At 32.8% G+C, this 22,004-nt stretch overlaps 1 protein-coding gene across 5 annotated transcripts in view; it reads left to right on the forward strand.

The window, feature by feature from the left end:
• PLCZ1 (phospholipase C zeta 1) overlaps positions 1-20,660 on the forward strand; it is an 86,224-nt gene extending 65,564 nt beyond the window's left edge. For all 5 annotated transcript variants that reach the window (XM_074268940.1, XM_074268938.1, XM_074268939.1 and 2 more), the window contains 3 exons: positions 3,420-3,537; positions 17,448-17,597; positions 20,524-20,660. In XM_074268940.1, the coding sequence (XP_074125041.1) occupies positions 3,420-3,537; positions 17,448-17,597; positions 20,524-20,609 (354 nt within the window). In that variant the 3' untranslated portion in view covers positions 20,610-20,660. The remainder of the gene's footprint in view (positions 1-3,419; positions 3,538-17,447; positions 17,598-20,523) is intronic.
• Positions 20,661-22,004: the final 1,344 nt, after the last annotated feature.

A 22,004-nucleotide genomic window follows, 5' to 3' on the forward strand; every position in this document is an offset into this window, starting at 1 on the left:
GTATCTGGAGAGGAAATCTGGCAGGATAGGCTATAAACCATCATCAGCACCTAGTGATCCAAAAAACATTGGAAGTGTGACTTTCCTGGGGAAAAACTGTTTCCCTCTTTCATCCTCTGAAAAAATTTATAGGATTGGGATAGTCAGCTGCTACAGAGTGTACTGGATCCCATTGCTATTTCAGTCATTACAGAATCAGGAACTTGCAAAAGAGGGAATGGGGAGAGCAAGAGAATACATTTAGATGCTTCCTGTAAACCCTGGATCATTAACAGTGGAACTTTCATCCAGCTATGTTTTACTTCCTGCTGGCTTTCTCATTGAACCTACTTCCTATTTCTTTTAAACAATCTATTCACCTTCTAACTTGTAAAACTTTTCTTGAAAAGAAAACAGGTTCTTTACGATATTCTCTGCTTGTGTATATCAGACAGAGACAAAGATAGAGACAGATTTTCTTTTAAAATCACTAGTATGTCTGACTCAGCACTGGACACAAACCAAAGAGATTTTTGATTTAAGGGGTATTATTAATCCAAATAATAACTATTAATAAGCAATTGAACATCAAATAATTTATGATGAAATGGCCATCTTAGTGGCTTGTAATGGGAAATAAAATCATTCTCCCCTATCCCTCCTCAATTTTACTTATTTTGAAAAGGGTGAAAAGAAATTAAATGGTTTCTGCAGTTAACAGAGGACATTCTTTTCTACTCTTCAAAGGATGGGGGAAACAAGAAATGATTTCAGAGACTTTGATAGATAGTTCTGTTTCACCAGTCCATTCCAGGATCTTTTGCTTCTGCTGGCACTATTTGTATTGATGCACTACAGTTTGATGGTAGGCAAATTTCCTATTATAGGGTAGGGAAAAGATCTATATTTCTAACACTGCAACCTTGGAACTTCTTTGCAATTCTCAAAATGGAAATTTTATCTCTCTCCTAGTCATCTTTTTAATGAATTCCAAATTATTAAACAAGTGGATTGTGGGAAAGTCTATTAGGTTATTTTCCAGAGTCTTGTGTTTGTTGTAGCAAACACTCATAGAATGGCGACCTGGGGAGTGAAGAATTATATTGGAAAGAGGGAAAAAAGAGAATGAAAACTTTAGGGATATTATTACCCTCGCCATGTGACATGGGCATCTCTCAAGAAAGTAAACCTAGGAATTCAGCTTTGAAGGGAAAGGGAGGAGGGCACAGATGCAGTCACTTGGAATGAAGATAAGATTGAGGATTATTTAGCTACCCAGTTTAATATTGCATCTTTAAAAATTGGATTTCATTCAGTTAATATATTCTAAAAAAATAATATGAAAATATTTTCCTTTGGGTCATGCAAAATTGTGAAGATAAAAATCTTGATGGAAATGTGGATAAGTACAAGCCAATTTATGATAAATATATGAAATACCATTTGGAAATGATTTCACATTTAAAAATCTAGAATGAACTAGAGAAATCTGGGGCAAAAAGAGAGACCAACTTTAGTATATAGAAAACTTATTATACTACTTTAGAACAGTATCATCAATCCCTTACATATGGAGGGTAGCCTACTCTTTATAACATAATATTTGCATACTTAAATTATCAGTCCAATAAGGTGATAAGTCACCAATATTGTGTGATATTAAGCAATATTATATATATAGCTGGAATTGCCAGGAGATAACAATTGATAACTAATATATCACTTTAGGGTTTTCTCTGTGAAAAACTTATATGAGCTGGATACTAAACACATTATTACTCTCATTTTAAAGATGAAGAAATTGAAGTTTAATGTTTTTGTGAGGTTACACTATAAATATTAGAAATGGATTTCAAATTTAGATAGCTCTGTCTTTCTCTCTTGACTCCAAATCAAATGCCTTTTGGATTTCTCTTAAACCACTCTATGTTAATATCCTAGGGTCGTAGGATAATGTTAATATATTGAGGGTCCTTTCAGTTCTAAATGAATTAAATATGAGTTAAATTTTTGTGATGACATGAAAAAGCCTTAAAAAAACCTATTGATCCCATTAGCAGTCTGGTGAAATCGATGAATGCCTTTATAGGAATAATATTTTTTAAATGCAACAAATAATACATGTGGAAATACAAAGGAAACCAATAACATTGAAATAGTTGCAAAAATATCTTTCTAAATAAGTTTGTAGACATCAGATTAAGAACCTCTGCTTTAGTTAAACCATTGGCCTAAATAATAGAAATCAAAAGAGAAACAATTATATCTGTATCTATACATTTATATCTTCTGAAATTTTCTTTGCATACACATAAGAGATATATTTTATGAGACATTGTTGTATTCTAATTCTGGTCTGTTTTCACTCGGTTATATGTAAATAGTGAGAGGTGACAAAGCAAAGAATCATTAATAATTCTCATAAATTCTGCTATCTGGAAATTTTAACATAAGAAATAGTGGGTTGTTTTGGAATTTGAAAGGAGTCATTCAGCTGGTTTCACTGTCTTAAGGGTCTATAATATATAAATACATAAATAAGTAATATATATGATATATAATAGACATATAATATACAAATACACATGTAAACATATATGTGTACACATATGTCTCACAATTACACATCTATACACACATTTGAATAGAGGTAGTTTTTAGGTTAGTTGAGGTTCTCAAAATGAGTTAGCCTATATTAACAAATACATCTATTAAGGAGTTCCAAAGCACAACTAAAGATACAATTAATATAATATCTGATAGTATAGAATTCTACTATGGTAAAATCATTTAGAATACCTCCATAAAGATATATATATAATTGGCTACAGGGGAAAAATGGGAATTTTATTTTATATTATTTTGATAACTACCCCATTTAAAAATAGCCTTAGATTGTACCAAATTTCGTTTAATGAGAGCTAGTGCTGAATAATGTCTGATCTTGGAACTATAAGAGAGGGGTTTGAATACTGACAACTACACAGGTTGACCGTGTGAAAATGACTCTACTCTATGTACCTAAGATTCCTTATTTATAAAATAAATTTAAAAAATGGTATCTACCTTTCAGGATTATTGTGAGGCTCCAGGTAGATACTGTATGTATGCAAAGCACAATGGAATGTTTACAGTGCTATTTAAACCTGAACTCCTTGTATTTCTGAATATATATGCACTTATATTCTGATATCATGTGTATATATGAATGTTTTATATATATATGCATATATATTCTGATATCATGTGTATATGTGTATATTATATATATATATATATATGCATATATATTCTGATATCATGTGTATATATGTATGACCAAGTTTGTATGTACATATATAGAATATAACATAAATATGTTTGTACATATGTTGAAAGTGAATTTTGCTGAAAATTTTATACTCCAAAATTATTCTTATTTTTAAATTCCATTTGTGCAGCTCATAAGTGGTTTCCAGTTGCCTCCTACTAGTAAGAATGACCCACTAGTGCTGATAGAAATATATGGCATTCCAGATGACCAAACAAAACAACAGACCCATGTAGTTAGAAAAAATGGTAAGTTCTAAAGTCATTTTTGATGGATTTTAAAAATGAAATCTTTTCTGGATAACAATATTTATCAATTGTAATGTTTTAATATATTTTATAGTAGATTCAATTTTATTAAAATGTCATATGATAGCTATTAATGAGCAGATTTTAAATTTTGGGTAAACTTAGAAAAGTTTTAAGAATTCTCACACAATCATTCTTTTTGACATAGAAGTTTTTTTATTGCTCATTCTTATATTTTCCATTGTTTAATATACCATTAAATTGATAGTATTTATTTACCAACTACGGAAAACTCAGTTCTCAAGCTCAAAATAGCTAATGATAAAACAGATTTCTGCATGTCATGGCAGGACATAATGTCTTCAAACTTCCTCAATTTTTCTAGGTTAAGGATCTGTCAGTTTCCAAACTTTGACAGGTTGGAGAGGTCAGTTTTTATTCTAAATAATTCTTGAAAGTCTAAATTCAGAAACAGGCTGGAGAGTAAAAACCAATTCTATTTGAAGGCCACAAAAGACATTAGGCTCACTCCATTATATAGGGGAGGAATAATGAGGTATCTTTGCATGATTCTGAATCCTAAATTTATTCTGAAATTAGTCCAGATGCTCCAAAATGACACAGTGATTCTATCTCCTGCTGATCCTTTAAGAAATGATTCTCCAGACCACATGGCTAAACCTGGAAACATTATGTTGTGAAAAGGCAAGAAAGTTGTCTCGCCCCTATCCCTTTCCTCCCCCTCTCCTTCTCTCAAAGGTTACCTTAGTGCTTGGCCTCAGAAAAAGTAGAATAAGCTTGAGAGGTATTGCTCTCAGTCCTTTTAGTGGCAACTGGAGAGGGAGGAACTGGCGACATCTGAATCTCAGAGTTAGAAGGGATCTCAAAAATTATCCAAATAATCCAATAAAATAAAACAAGCAATCCAAGTTAAAAAACATTCAATAAAAATAATGGTAAAAAATAATGAAACCTCTATGATATTCATTTTTCAAATTAAAAAATTTTAATTTTTCAAAATTAAAAAAATTGTTTTTTCAAAAATCTTTATCCAATCTCCAATTAAAGATTTTTGGTGACTTTTTGATAAAGACCATTATACTTTTAGATGCTTCTGATTGTTAGGAATTCATGTTGAGCTGAATTCTTTCCCCTTGTACCCAACTAATTTGAATTCAAGGGTCATATAAGGATAATTGAATTTCTTTTTCATGTGAAAATCATTTAAATATTCCAAAATACCTACCAGATCACCCTCTAAGTCTTCTCTTCTTTCAGATTAAACACTCCAAGTTCTTTTAATAATTTTTAAATATAGCATCGTTTCAAGTTTCCTCACTGAGTGTTTTCCTCTTGGCAAACTTCAAAACCTATAAAAATTTCTTCTAAAACATGATGTTGGGACAGCTAGTTGGTGTACTAGATAAAGCATCTGCCCTGAAGTCAGGAAGACCTGAGTTAAAATCTGGGCTCAGACACTTAACATTTCCTGGCTGTGTGACCCTGGGCAAGTCACTTAACCCCAATTGCCTCAGCAAAAATAAAATAAAATAAAATGATATCCGGAAATGGAAATAATAATACAGGTGTAGAACTTATAAGAGATCTTTCTGTCTTCACAAGATACCCAAATAGATCCTTGATCTCATCAATTCAAGAACTCCTTTTAGAGATGTGGATTATAGGCCATCTAGGCTTGCCATAATTTCCAATTCTCAATTTCTCCCAAAGATTTACCACAACAGGTACATACAACATTCTAGAGGCCTTCCTTCTTTCAAACAGCAGGAAGATTCCAGAAAAGCACTGTAGCTATTTAGCAGTCCCCTCTCATTGTCACCATTTCTTTGTTATGCGATTTTTAGATGACATCATATATTACTGTTCTGCTTTAGAAGTCTTTATTACTTATATGCAATAGTCTGCCTGTGCTCCTCATGCATTTTTCCATTGTTATTTGTAGGATGAATATTATTTGTTCTTTGGAGGTAGTGAAATTAATAGTAATATTGGTCAATGCTGGCATTGAAAAGACGGGCCTAAACTTTTAGGAGAACCTTGGAGCCAGTAAAATGCTATGTAGTTTCCCAAAAGTAATCAATTTTTCACCTTTTTCCAATTCTGAATCCGGCTTACTGTCAATTAAGTCTGTTCCAGACATACTATTGAACAAGCATTATAGATGTCTATTCAATTGCATCCTGTTATCTGGAAAATAAACATTTTCCATCTATTTGATCTTTCTTCTTTGGATGGAGAAGTCAAATTCTTTTGAATAATTATAGATATCTTCCTGGAAATTCTTTTTCTTGTCCTAGTCTCTATGCTGGGTCTCCTCCAGTTTTAGTTGATCATATATTTCCATGTTTTATACCTTTTCTGTTTTTTACTATCAGAGAGATCCAAGTTGGAAGGAATCTTGAATGCTACTGATTCATGGATGGGAAGCACCTTCTTGTAAAAGAGCCAATAAGGCAGTGTACTGACTCTTCATATTTCTGTCTCTTTCTGTATAAAAGAAGCAATTTATTCTCAAGGGTTTGATTAGAACTGCATTCTCTTCTATAGTGACAGATGACTGAATGTCTGTATTCTGAGCTATGAATCAATTCCTAATATACTTTAAAAATTAGACTTTTATCAGAGTAACTTCTTGCAAATATGTTTTTCAGTCACCTCATTGAAATTGAAAATTGAAAATTTTATTTTGTTTTATTTATAAGTATTTGCAAACAATGGATCTCATCTTTGCTATTTTAAAATTGCCCCAAAAATATTGGGAATATGATATAGATGCATGCATATACATATACACATGCATGTACTTGCATTATATGTTTTAATATACATGTATATAACCCATACAGTACATATGTATTATATATTATGTGATTAATATATGTGTATTATATATGTAGAGGTATATAAAACCCATACATATGTATAACATGTATGTATAATTCATATAATATATGCAATATAAAGATAGTCCATATATTATATGTGTATATTAACTCATACATATGTATAGGCATATATATGTATATCTGTATATTCATATATTTACATATGGGGATGGATCTTCCATTGTTTGTATTTCTGTGTGATAAAGATTAGATTCATGCTTCCTTGCAAACAAAACAAATACAGCTAAAATTAGAAGGAAGGTGGGTAACTGGGAAATATAATTGCAACCAATTACTCTGATAAAGATCTAATTTCCAAGGATACAAGGAACCTGATTCCAACCATCTACCAGGCTAGGAGAGAGTACCCATGGGAGTAACTTCTTCCTTCCCTTGTTTCTGACCAGTAGAGAGCCTTGTGAACTTTGGAAGGCTGGAGGATTGACTTCTCATTAATAACCTCATAGCATTCATCAGACTGCAGTAACTATCTGCAGTGTGTCTGCATTAGGATGCAACTACAAATTAGGTACCTGGGGGAGACAGCTTCAGTACCATAGATGGATCTCAGCCAAAAAGCACACTCTGATGGGCTTCAACAAAGGCCTCACAAAGTGGGGGAGAAATTCTACTCCCGATTTTTTTTTTTTTTAAATTTTGAATCTTCATCTTAAGTAATCAGGGCTATTGTGTGTACTACACAATCAGGGTATGTAAGAGATTAAGAATTAATTAAATTTTGGATATCTATGTCACAGAGTAGATAAATTTGGCTTTAAAAATAACAAAGGATTTCTGGTGTCAAAATGGCGGGGTGAGGAAGAAACCCTCTGAAGTTTCCCCAAATTCCCTCCAGAAAACTAGAAAATCACCTCAGAATCGATCTAGGAGCCGGGAAGCAACTTACCAACCTGGTAGGAAAGCTCTGTGTCACTGGAGTGGTCGGGGAGTGGTGGTGAAGAGAAGCAGGGCAGCTAGACTCACAGTAGGTAATTTGCAGTAAGAATTTAAGCTTGGGGGCGTCCACCAGTGAGGCCCCGCCCCCTGCAAACCAGCAGCCCAGTAGCAAGTAAGAAGTCAGTCAATCACAGCAAGGCCCTGCCCCCAGCACAAGCTATTGCAAGGCCTTGACTCCATTGCAGACCAATAGTGAAGCTGTACCTTAGGGCTGGCCAATAGCAAAACCCCACTACTGGGGCCTATAAGTGGAGAGATCTCATTCCCATAGCAACCCAGTGGCAGGGTCCAGCTCCTGGACCACACCAGCAGTTAAACTACTTAGAAGAGGCCAATAGGAAGTGCTTCCTCCCCCCCCCCCCCCCACACACACTTCAGAAAGGAAGTCTACCCTCAGATGAAAGCAGTAGCTAAGCTTAAAGCCCAATGAAAACCAACAATCAGACCTAGAGCCCCAGTACAAAAAGCTCAGGAGATTGTGGAATCAGAGCTTAGCTCTCACATAAAAACACCAATGGGGCTGAAAAAAATGAGAAAAAACTAAAAAAAAAAAAAAAAAAAAAAAAAAAAGACCTTGATTATAGAAAGTTACTATTGTAATAGGGAGAATCAAGGCATAAAATTTAGAAAAGGAAAATATTGTGAAAATAGCTACATGTGAAGCTTCAAAGAAAAAAAGTAATTTGTCTCAGGCCCTCAAAGAATTTCCTAGAAGACTTTAGAAAGGATTTTTTTTAAGTATTATTTTTTCTTAATTATGTATCAAGACAATTTTTAGCATTCATTTTGAGCTACAATTTTTTTTTTCTCTCCATTACTTCCCTTTTGGCAGTAGGCAGATTGATGTAGGTTATACATGTACTATTATATAAAACATTTCCACATTAGTCACAGTTATGAAAGAAGAAACAGATCAAAAGGGAAAGTTATGAAAGAGAATAAAGTGAAAAAGGATGCTTTGATCTGCTTTTAGAGTCCATCACTTCTTTATTTTAATGTGCATAGCATTTTCTCTCATTAGTACTTTGTACTTGTCTTGGATCATTTGTGTTGCTGAATCATTCATAATTGCTCTTTGTACAGTATTGCTGATACTGTATACAATGTTTTCTTGTTCTGCTCATTTCACTTTGTTTCAGTTCATAAAATTCTTTCCAGATTTTTCTGAAATCTGCCTTTTCACCATTTCTTACTGTATAATAATATTGCAGTACATTCATAAACCACAGCATGTTCAGCATTCTCAAGTTGATGGGCATCCCCTCAATTTCCAATATTTTGCCTTCATGAAAAGAGTTGCTCTTGAAATTCTTGCATATGTAGGTCAGTTTCCTTTTTTAAAATGATTTCTTTGGGACCTAGTAGTAGTATTACTAGATCAAAGGGTATGTACACTTTGGCTGCCCTTTGGGCATAGTTCCAAATTGCTCTTCAGAATGGTTCTATGGTGCAATAGTGCATGAGTGTCCCAATTAAACCACATTCTCTCTAATATTTATCATGTTCGTTTTTTGTCATATTAGTGAATCTGATAGCTGTTAGGTGTAATCACAGGATTCTTTTAATTTGCATTTTTCTAATCAAAAGTGATTTAGAGCACTTTTTTATAGATAGCTTTGATTTCTTCATCTGTAAAGTACTTATTTATATCCTTTGACTATCAATTGAGTAATGGCTTGTATTATGGTATACAAAATGCAAAAGAATTAATATTACAACCAAGAATCATCTTCTAAGCAAAATTGAACAGAATATTTCCGGGAAAACAAGGGTATTTAATGAAATAGAGGACTTTCAAGTGTTTATAATTAAAAGACTAGAGCTGAATAAAAAATTTGACCTCCAAATATAAGACTTGAGGGAAACATAAAAAGGTAAAAATGTAACTAGAAAGAAAAAAAAACATAAGAAATTCAATATGGTTAAATGCCTGGCAATTCTATATGGCAAGCTTATATTTGTAACTCTTAATGCATTATTACTATAAGACCAACTAAAGAGAGTATGTATAGACAGAGAGTGTGGATATAAGGTGACTTTGATGGGATGATAACCATCCCCCCCCAAAAAAAATTAAATGGTGAGGAAGAAAATTGTACTGGAAGAAGAAGGAAGAGAATGTTTGAATGGGAATAAATTATCCCACATAAAAGAGGTTCAAAAGAGTTACAACAATGGAGGGGAAGATATGGGGGGTGGTGATGAGCAAAGCTTAAATCTTACTCTTATAAAAATAGACTTAAAGAAGGAATGATATACACACTCAGTTGGACATGGAAATCTATCTTCCTGTATATTTCTTAGAGCACAATAGTATTTCATCATAATCTCATACCACAACTTGTTTGGCCATTCTCAAATTTATACACATCCTTTCAATTTCCAATTTTTTGCTACCTCAAGAAGAACTGCTATAAATATTTTATGATCACTCCTTGGTCATAGTAGAGGGATTTGTGTAGCTTGATGAAATTATGAGCTATTTCATGCAGTATTATTAGCATTGGACAGGTCATAGTGAAGATTTCTTGTAAAGGACTAGAACTGAGCAAATGCACTTGGATAATGGAGCATATGAGACTAATTGCCAATTGGACAGTTCTCTATTAACATGATTGAAGGTTGACCCTCCCCAGCTGTTCTGTGCTGACTTGATTGGTGGAACAAAGAGGAGGAAGTGATGTGTGTGGGTGGAGTAGGAGGAGGAAATTGAGGCATTCTCCTGGCAGTAGGGAGTGAGGAAGGTGGTGTGGAGATTATTAGATCTAATCCCCTGACAGCGAGCCTAAGAGACCAAGAATAAAGCCTTTTGATTAGCCTGACTCTGGCTGATTTCTGGGAAGACAGAGTTCCAGCAATTTCTGACAAAAGATGTTTCACTGCAGAAGGAAATGGAAAACTATTCCAATTGCTTTGCAAAGAAAATCTCATGGACAGGATTAATGTGGTAAAATATATCCTGTCAGAAGATGAGTTTCCCAGGTTAAAAGACATTCCAGTACTTTCTTGGGGAAGAACACAACTACAAGTAGCTCTAAAAATAAGTAAAGTGGCTGGACTAAAGTAAAAAAGAAGTTCAGATGTGGATATGTTTGATGTTGAAAGAAAAGTCCAGCACCATAAAGATCAATAATCCTTAGGAACCTGGAATGTAAGCTCTCTGAACCTTGCAAGGGAAATTGGATGTAATCAAACAGGAGATAAAAAGATTAAACATCAATACCTTGGGTGTCAATGAGTTTAAATGGTAGGGAATGGTTAAATTTAATTCAGGTGAAAATTACCTCAAATACTGAGGGCAGAAATTCGTTAGAAGAAATAGAATAGCATTAAAAAAAAAAGTAAGAAAAGCAGTCCTGAGTGTAATTTCAAAAATGATGATATCTGCTCAAATCCAAGGCAAACCATGCAAAATCAACAATAATGCAAGCCCAACCACTTCAACCACTGCCAAAGAACTCAAAGTTGATCAGTTCTGTGAAGACAGTATTATCCAAAGCAGCTAGGTAACATAGTGGATAGAGTATTGCTCTTAAATTAGGAGGACTTGAGTTCAAATCCAGCTTCAGACACTTACTAGTTGTGTGCCTGGGCAAGTCTTTTAAACTTATTTAACTCAGTTTCCTCATCTGTAACATGATTTGGAGAAGAAAACAATTCCAGTATCTTTCTTTGCCAGAAAATTTGGAGTTTCCAAATAGGATCATGGAGAGTGCAATATGACTAATTGATTAAAGAACATCTAGAAATAATCAAAATAAAGTCATATTCATTATAGGGAATTTGAATGCTAAAGAAAGAAATAAGAGTGTAATTGAAATAACTAGCAAGTTTGGCCATGTAGTACAAAATAAAGCAGGGAAGAGACTAATAGCCTTTTGTCAAGATAACCCACTGAGCATCATTGCAAACATTATTTTTCAACAATCCAAAAGGTGACTTCTCTATGAGGACATCACCAGATGATCAATATCAAAATCAGATAGATTATTTGCAGCCAAAGTTGGAGAAACTCTATTATATAATAGTCAGCTACAATAATACCTGAAGTTGACTCTGGCTCAGCTCATGAGCTCCTTTTTGCAAAATGCAGACTTAAATTGAAGAAAGTTTGAAAAACCATCATTCTGTATAGTTATGACTCCCCCCAAAATTTCTTATGAATATGCAGTGGAGGTGAATAGATATAAGATATTAGATCTAGTAGGTAGAGTGCCTGAAGAACTATGGATAGAAGTTTACAATACTTTGCAGAAGGCAGGAAAAAAAAGCCTTTCCAATGAAAAAGAAGAGCAAGAAAGCAAAATGACTTATAAATATCTGAGGAAAGAAGAAAAGGGAAAGGGAAAGGAGAATGGAGAAGTTGTAACCAACTGAATTTAGAATTCTAGAGAATAGCAAGGATAGATAAGAAAGTTTTCTTAAATGGCCAAGATAAAGTATTAAATATAAAATATAAAATACTTTGGACTTTTATTATTTCTTGATGTCCCATAAAGTTACCTACCCAGTTCTAAATTAAAAGTAATTACTTCAGTGAGCACCTGTGCTTCTTTTTCCATTTGGCCAATTTTGTTTCTTAACGTATTATTTTCATCAGTATTTTTTGTGCCTCTTTTATGAACCTGTTAATGCTTCACTCAGCGCAGTCTTTGAGGCTGAGATGCAATCAAGTATAGACCAATTTCTTCTCACTTATGCTAATTCTGGCCTAACAATTAATATTAAGAAAACACAAATTCTCTATCAGTCAGCACCACATCATCTACATGTAAAACCATTAGTTACAGTAAGAGGAGAAATTTTGAATATTATGAATAAGTTTACTTAACTTGATGCATACATTGCCAGAGCTAGCTCAGTATTTGGGAAGTTCTGAAGGAAAGTGTGAGAGAGAAGGGCTCCTTTCTTGAACTAAATTGTTGAGCCTTCAAACTCTACTGCAAGCAATGCAGCCCTTGTTGATTGGTTACCTTATTCAATTGTCAAACATGTATTTGGCTAAAAGACTACTTTCAGAGAACTCACACAAAGCAGGTGCTCATATGGGTGGTCAGAAGAAGCAATACTAGGAAACAAAAAGAACTTTGGAATAAATAAATAGTGACACATAGGAGATACTGGTAAAAAATTGCCCAGCTTATCATGCCTACATCAAAAAAGGTGCAAATGAGCAAAGCAGAATTGCAATAGCACAAGAGAAATATGCGATATTCAATTTAGAGGCTCTTCCACCCCAAAAGTTCATATAGAAACGAACTATTTGTGTCCAACCTGTGGTAAAGCCTTTCAAGCTAGTATTGATCTGATCAGCCAGAGTCAGACATATTATAACAAAAAAAGATGCCATTTTGATCCTCTTCAAGAACAAAGGACAACAATAAATTTTTCTTTCATAATTTTCCTTCATCTCTTTAATTTCTTTTCCCATTTTTCTTTCTACCACTATTGTTTGATTTTTTTAAAATGATTTTTAAATCTCTTATAGGAATTCTTGTTGGGCTTGTTTTGTCACTTTTTTTTTCCTTCTAGGCTTTGTATGTAGCTCTTTTGACATTATTGTCTACTAAGTTTATATCTTGATCTTTCCTAACTTTTTATGGTCAGCATTTTGGTTTGCTCATTTAACAAGGCTAATTCTTGATTTGGAATTTTATGTTAAAGTTGGGCTTTGTTAGTGGGGTAGGAGTTTAGGGTGAATAGTGATCCAAGTTTCAGATTTTGCATTGTTGTTTCTGAGTTAGTTCTAGAGTTCTGAAAATTTTCTGTGTTTCTAATCTCGTGATTGATTAATAATCTAGAATAATCAGAAGCAACAGTGAAAAAAATCTAAAATTTGTAATCTCTTGATTGTCTTGGGGTGAATGTCTCACTCTGGCCTTTTGTCAGCTCTCTCGCTCCAGGTATCAGTTTGAAGGAATTATTATAAAGCTGTTTAGAGAGGAATGTTGAGAAAGCTTTGCTATAATTCTTTCTTTACCATATTGGTTCCACTCCCATAAATTCCTTAGAAAGATCTTAAGTTCAAATTCTTCTTTTGACATTTAATAGCTATGTGATTGTTGGTTAGTCATTTAACCATTATTTGCCTTAGTTTACTAATTGTAAAATGGCTGTATCCAGAGTAGGATAACATGAGTTAATCATTGTTAAGAAGTAAATACCCCACAAAATGTAAGCATAGAGAAATTGTAATATAATAAAATCACTTATCTAAAATCAAAAGCAAAGATCATATTCAGTAGGGACATACTAGAATCTTTTTTGAGAAATATGGGAGTAAAGAAATAATGTGTTTTCCTTACTATTATTTGATGTAGTTCTAGAAATTCTAGCAATAACAGAAGGACAAGGGAAAGAAATTAAGGTTATAAAAATAGACAATAAGAAGATGAAACTATTTATTGCCAATTGGATAGTATGCTTGAAAAATACTAGAGAATCAGCAAAGAAACTAATTGGGCAATTAATAACTTCATCAGGGTTGCAGGCTAAAAATAAATCCTCAAAATCAATATCATTTCTATATAGCAACAAAATATCAGAAGAAAAATATAAAGGGAAATCTTGTTCCAAATAACTACAAAATTTATAGACTATCTGGGGATCAATCTGCCAGTATACCAAAAAAAATTGTATGGGTTTAATTATAAAATATTTAAAGAAAAAAACAACAGCTTAAATAGTTGGAGAAAATATCTACTTTCGTGGCTGGACCATGTCAATATACTAAAAATTATCAAAGTTAATTTATGATTTCAATGTTATGACAATCAAATTACCAAAGGAATACTTTATAGGACTCAATAATAAAATTTTTTTGGAAAAATAAAAATTATATAACATCAGAGAAAATGATGAAAAGAAATAGGAATGAAGGAGAAAAACACAGATCTCTTAAAGCACCCCTCATCAAAACTATTAGTTATTGTTTTAAAAATGGAGATATAAACTAATGGGAAAAATGAGACAGAGAATCATAAACAGTGGAATTCAGTAACAATGTTTGTTTGATAAAGTATAAAATGTAAATTGCCTGGGAAAATTTTCTTATTTGATAAAAACTGCTTGGAAAAACTGCAAATCAGTCTGGCAAAATTAACTTTAGCCAAAACTTCATACCATATTCTACAATAGATTATAAATGGATATGAGACCCTCATATTAAAAATCAAATTTAAAAAATACAGACAACTGCAAAAAATAATAGATAACTTTGATTACTTGAAACCAAAAAAACTTCCATACAAATTAAAGCAATGAGGATTAGAAGGGAAATAGTTGAGTAGAAAAAAATCATTGTATGACTTTTTTTTTTTTGATAAATTTTAGTATGCAGGATATATAAATAATTAATATATATGCATATAAACATACATATATAACTAATTTCCATTTCCAATAAATGAGTAGTCAAACAATATAAAAAGTTCTCAATAAAAGTATTGCAAAGTACTCACAATCACAGGATAGAATACTCCAGATCACTATTAATACCAGAAATGTAAATAAAATAACTCTGAAGTTTCACCTTATTCTCTGAAAATTAGTAAAAATGACAAAAATGACAACAGTCAATGCTGGGAAGGTTGGAGAATAATTATCAAAATAACATATTGTTTGTGAAGCTATGAACTGGTATAACCATTTTAGAGGTCATTTTGGAATTGTACAAATAAAATGACTGAAATGTTCACTCCTTTTAAACCAGAGACTATATTACTGGATTCAAATACCAAGGAGACAATCATTTGTAGAAATTCTCCATAAAAGTCTATTGTATGAATTTATAATAATTGAGAAAACAAAGTCTGAGCTATGAAAAGTTGCAATGAGTCCAGGACTCCCTCAGTAGTCAGCAAGTCCCTAAAGAGAGATTTATGATGGTTTTTATAGTGAAGTGCAGTTACTGTTTTTTAACATTACTATTTTTGATTTAAGGATTTTCCAAAGTTTGGGGACTCTGACAGTTTGCAATCACCTGAATCCTGCAAAACTGTTAGTGATTGGTACAGTAATAAATGAGTTACCTGAAATTACATGACTTACAGAAAAGTGAAACAACTCTGGTAGCTATACAAAATGTTGGCAATGCTACAAAATTGTTTGTCTGGTTTTCTCTATCACAAAATTTCTTTTTTTTTTGTCACAAAATTTCTACCATCTCATTTTGTGATAGCAAAGAACTGGAAGCAAAATAGATATCCATTGTTTTGGGAATGGATAAACAAATTGTGGTATATAAAAGAAATAAAATATTAATATGCTGTAAGAAATTTTGTATGTGATGAATATAGAGAAGCATGGAAATATCTACATGAGCTGATTAATAGTGAAGTAAACAGAGCCAAGAAAACTATATACACAATGAGTACAGCAATGTAAATGGAGAGGAAAAAAATAACTGCCTACAAAAAAAATCTATTGACTAAGAAATTATTAAAATTGTGCATGACTTAAATGAGAAGATACTTTCAACCCATCCATCATGGAAGTTGAAGGTCCACAGATAATGTACATTGCATATGTTTTAGGACTTTTATCAATTTGATGATCAGTTATGCTGATTTTTCCTCTTTTTGGCTTTGAAAATTATGACTCATCATATATAATGGTTATCTGGCAAGGGAAGAGGAAAGATATTATGGAAAATAATGATGATGCAAAAAAGACATTAAGAAGAATTTATTTTAAAAAATGAAACATTTGGAAATGATGAGTTAAATAAACAGAAAATTCTTCTAAAGAAATCCAAGTTAGTAATAGTCATATAAAATGCAGCAAATCACTAATAACTAGAGAAATTTTCCTTGGAGATTACATTGTTCCTGATATATCAAATTTTATTGGAGTACTGGGGAGAAGAAGAAAGAAGTGGCTTGGTACCTTATTTCTCACAAGCTATATTCCTTTGCACTGGACTTCATTTTACTCTCAAGCTGGGTACCTCATTTCCCACCCTCCTCTTTTTCAGTTTCCTTTTGTATTTTGTCTTCCCTCATTAAATTATAAGCTCTTTATGGGTAAGGATCATTTTTTTTTCATATTTGTATCACCAGCACTTAGCACAGAGCCTATCACATAATAGGCACTTAATTTTCATTGATCGACTGAAATGAAATTTTGAAGAATTTTGACACCTGTCAGATAAGTAAGGATTAAAAAAAAGTAAAATGAAAATTATTGGAGGGGATCCAGGAAAATTGGTGTGCTACTGGTATCCTTTGACCTAATCATTCTAGAAAATAATTTGGCACTGTTCTCTCAAAATACCAAACTGCAAACACTCTTTGACCCAATCATATCAGCTATAGGCTCATAAACCAAAGAATCGTAGAACAATTTACTTAGTAACATAACATTAATTAAAAAAAAACAAATAGGAGAGACTAAGTCCTCTGATTAATTGACTTACTACTTATGACTCAAAAGGACCAGTGTTGAATGAAGCATATTACCCACTTCTTGTGAAACAGAATGATAATTCCATAGCCTCAAGCCATGGAATGAAACATACATTTTTTAGATATAGCAAATGTGTTAATTTGCTGGTTTGATTACTTATTTATCATAAGGATTATATTTTGGGAGCACTTAGAGATAAGAGGGAAACTAAGAATAATATTGCCCCCAAAAAAGAAAAAAAAAGAAAAGAAGAAAATAATGCGCAGAGGATAAAAGAAAGAAGTTTAGAAAGAAATAGGACAGGTGTTGAAAGAAACATGTTGAATTTCACACATTTTAATTTTTTTTAAGTAGGCTGTGCAGAATAGAATTTTTATTTCACATATAATTATCTCATACTGTTGTTTATATGTAAAAATATTCATCTTTGGAGAATTAAGAATATTTAAAAAATAACAGTACAGACATATATCAGCCACCCTATATTGAAAAAGATGATTAAATAAAATGATGAAATATAACATTTTCTTCATATTATTAGTCTTACAAGGGTATAGAGGAAAAGCTACATACATAAGTTAACCTTTCTTCCCTCAAAGATGAGCTTATTTCTTTGATTGTATTTGTTATTTTACATTTCAGCTTTTTCTCCTCGATGGAACGAAACTTTTACATTTACCATCCATGCCCCAGAAATGGCACTAGTACGTTTTGTTGCTGAAAATCAGGCTACAATAGGTTCAAATGAATTCCTTGGACAATATACATTACCATTGCTATGCATGGATAAAGGTGATTTTTCTAAAATTATTATTTCAGTTTCTACAAACTATTCAAATACTGACAATGTTTAATTCAATATGCTAAGTAACTAAGGATACAACAATAAAAGGCAACTTGGTTCTTGCCCTTATAAAGATTTTAGGCTAATAGAGAATATAATCTTTGTACAAAAATAAGTGTAACCCTAAGAAGGAATGTCATGTGGTTAGTTAAGATTGGTCTAGACAAAATACTCCAAGAAGTATGGGGAAAATAATTTTCAACTTTAGATAAGGGAACTCATGAAAGAAAAGGAACATAAGCTGAATCTTGAAAGCAAATCAAGATTTTAAGAGATAGTGATATAGAGGAAACTCCACTGTAGTCTGCATGAAATCCTTAAGATAGGAGAAAACAGAGACCATCTAGAAGTTCAATGTGACATGAAAGGAAATTATGTGAAAAATATTATAAAGACTGGAAATGTAAGTGGAAACCAAATTTTTGAGGGCCTCACATGTCAGGCTGAATATAGATTTTATCCAGGATGGAATTTCTTGAATATAAGTCAGGGACTAATATGGTCAGCTACCTTAGGAAGTGTACTTTGTTATCTGAAAGCAGGAAAGACTAAAGTGAGGTAGAAGCCTATTAAAATTGTTTAGGTGATAAGTGATGTGGACTCTCCTAATGGGCTACCCTTTAATGGAAAAGGTGTTTCCAAGGCTATATATCTAAATTCCCTTTCTACCAAATTCTAGTTACAAAAAGACCACCACAAATATTAAAAAGCAAATAAACCTATTTATCTAAGGTGATAGTAAACAGAAATTAAAGAAGTTATACAGATTAGAATTTGCCAGACATTATACAGAGTGACTTAACCCTCCAAATGGGAGTGAGATATATCAACCAAAAGAGAGATAATCCCTAATTTACCTTAGCAGAAATTCCTTGAAGTCTCTTAGTGATGCAAGCTGAATTTATATAAGGATATGCTCAAGGTACTGGGCTTCTGCCTAAAGTCTTTTTCTTCCTTTAAGGATCTCTCTGAAGAAAGCTGGAATAATGTTTACTCTCTCTGAAAGATAGAAACAAAAACATTTCTTTCAAGCTCCTCCCAACTTTATCCCTTATGCAAATATAAAGCAGAGTTATCATCCTCTTTACCAGTGAGGACCTGGGTTACATTTGTGTGGCAACTCCCTCTACAATATAGATCACAATTCTTCTATAATTCATTTTCTTGTGAGTTGCTTGAGAATCACAGAAGTTTCAGAAATGAGATTTAACCTCAAGTCTTACTGCTCCATGTAGAAGCACATTATAATAGAATCTTACCTTTCAGAAATTGACAGATGAATAAAAGTCTTGTAGGAAAGGGGATCTGGCTGAGGATAGATAACATAAAACATTAACATATAATTTTTTTATTTGATTATTTAAGTTTTTTGGGGGCAGCTAGGTGGTGTAGCCCTGAAGTCAGGAGGACCTGAGTTCAAATCTGACCTCAGACACTTAACTCTTCCTAACTGTATGACCCTAGGCAAGTCACTTAACCCCAATTACCTCAGGGGGGAAAAGTTTTTGGCATCTCAGGAGTAGTTTTGGAACAAAACAGGAATAGAAGAAAGTCGGGGTAAGGTAAACACAAACTGAAGAAGAGTGTACTGAAACAGTTGACCTTAGAGTAAGTGGGACCAGAAAAAAATGACAGACCTGGAAAAGAAAAAGAATGAGGGACTAGAATTCTAAGTGAGGGTGAGAAGAAAGTTTAGAAAAAGTAAGTCCAAGGGAGAATCTTTTGAAAAGAAAACTGAGGTAGAAAAGGAATTTCACCTTGAGATCTTGGAGGGAGAGATTTCTGGGTGATGGTGAGGTATAAGGTGTGACCTTTGAATGGGCAATAGTGTGAAGATGACAATCTAGAGAATTTAAGATATTAAGAAAGAAGAATCCAATTAATTTTAAAAATTAAATTATTAAAATGTTGTTAGACTGTGATGTAGAGATGAAGATCATAAATCGGGTGAAATAATTGAGGAATATATGTTCAAGTAAAAGGCAGATTCAAGAATCAGATAGGATGAGCTTTAAGTGAAGAGAAATTGTCAAATATCAGTGACAGAGAATCTAAAGATGATATTGGAGAGAAAAGAGCATATTATTTTCCCCTTCCTTGTTCTGTTTTTTTGGGAGTGGGAAGGTTAGGGATAAAAGGACCAGGATTGGAGAGGATGAGTGAGGGGAGTTTCTTCCTCAAAGGAAACGTAGGTTTCGATTATATCAGGAAGTGAAAAGACTATATATATAAGAGGAAGAGATAGATCTTTGGTGGAAAGTTGGTTAGGAAGTAATTTGAGATCACAGAGATGAAAGTACCAAGAGTTTGGGAAACAACCTGGAAATACTGTTGGCCCAAGTCTGAGGTAGTTTGCATAGTTAAGAACAAGTCAATCAAGACATCAACAAAAAGGTCCTTGTTTTATTATACTGATGGAGTCTCTACTTATAGTGCCTCTTGACAATGTTATGTTAACTTGATTGAAGTTGATAAAGGTCCAGTGGCTTTAATAGAAGAAGAGAGGTAGTGGTAGAATCAGTTCTCTTTCCCCAAGAGTAGATCACAGAGAACATATGGCATTTTTACAGTAGCTTCAAAAGGAATTTCACCAATTACCATTTTTGAAAGCCTTCTTCAATAATTAGGCCACATCACTTGACTCCCACATTCAACTATTATTGTGCTGGTTCTTAATCATGAATGGATATCGGAATTATGCTAAACATAAGAATAGAAACTGATCATTTGATTTTAGAAAATTTAAAACAGATGTTTTGTATTATTAATATTTTTTTGCCTAGCAAAAAAATCATTATTTTTCTGTAGCAGTACTATAGCAACCTTTAATTTACTTATTTTCATTAATCTAGCCAATTATAATTTCATTTACAGGGTATCGGACTATTCCTCTGTTTTCTAAAACAGGTGACAATCTTGACCCTGCTTCATTATTTGTTTATGTGTGGTACCATGAATAGCATTCACAGTGTTCTACAAGCTGTGCATCTCAATAAAGCAACCAAAACGAATGTCCATATCCTTTTTATTGATATGTAAGTAATTTCTCCATATTTTGATCAACTATGAAACAGTAGTCACTAAGTTGGCCTACGAATCAGGAGGATAGAAGTTCAAGCTTCCTCTCTGATATCAACTCTTTATGTGACACTAGGCAGTTTATTCAGCTTTTCAACTCTCTGTGCAACTTCTTCTTCGTCTTTTTTTTTTAATTCATTTTTCCAAATTATCCCCTGCCTCCCTCCCCTCCCTCCCCCCAATGGCAGGTAATCCCATACATTTTACATGTGTTACAGTATAACCTAGATACAATATATGTGTGTAAATACCATTTTCTTGTTTCTGTGCAACTTCTTTAAGTCTAGAGTTTCAACTGCATTGACAGAGGAGGTTTCCTCACCAGAGTTGCCATCATTAGTGGAATAATAAATCTGGACTTAAAAAGGAAGAAAAGAAAAAGGAAATGAAATGGTTTTAAAATATTTAGTAGTATAAATGAAGTGAGGAATCTGAAAATTTTTGACTTTTTATATAGTATATTTAGTTGTTAAAAATTACATTGTCATATTCTTTGTGCCCTATTTCCTAAAAGTTAATTAGCCATTACATTCTCAGACATAAATATAAAGCAGCAAATTTGATTCTTTAATTCAGATTATAGACATTTTATGAAAGTCTATTAAATTGCTGTTTAACCATATATAGTTTATTTGTATATTATATTTGTGTAAACTTCTTTCTTATCTTGATGAATTATCATTTTATAAATTTTAAAATTTTCAGTGCATGTAGATATTTTTACCTTTCATTTTTAAATATAACTTCTGTTCTACTTCATATTCTGACCTTCCTGGCTTCAATAAGATTATGCCTTTCAGAATGTTATATACTTCATATACCAGACTGTTGCAACTTAATAAATATCCTGCATCTGTGTGAAGGGTGATAATAATAAGGAGAACCATCAACTGCTGTCCAGCAAAACACAAGATGAACTACCAAGCATGATAGTACTTTAAATATTTGTATTTTAAGACTAAATATTGTCTACATACTATTAATCCAATTTCTTGAATTTAGGGTTCTGATATTGTCAAATCAGTTAGGTGGTTCAGTGAATAGAACATTGAATGTGGAATTAGGAAGCTCAAATATGACCTCAGACATTTACTAGTTATACATCCTTAGGTAAGCCACTTAACCTATGTCTGTCTCAGTTTCTTTACAGTAATATCACTTACCTTCTAGAGTTAGCATAATGCTTGGCAGATGGTATGTGCTTATTAATGCTCCTTAAAAACAATTTTTAAAAAGTCTATCAACTCATTAATTTTCATTCTTGGGGATACTGGGAG

Source organism: Sminthopsis crassicaudata, chromosome 5 (assembly GCF_048593235.1).
Source record: "Sminthopsis crassicaudata isolate SCR6 chromosome 5, ASM4859323v1, whole genome shotgun sequence".
Taxonomy (NCBI): Eukaryota; Metazoa; Chordata; class Mammalia; order Dasyuromorphia; family Dasyuridae; genus Sminthopsis; species Sminthopsis crassicaudata.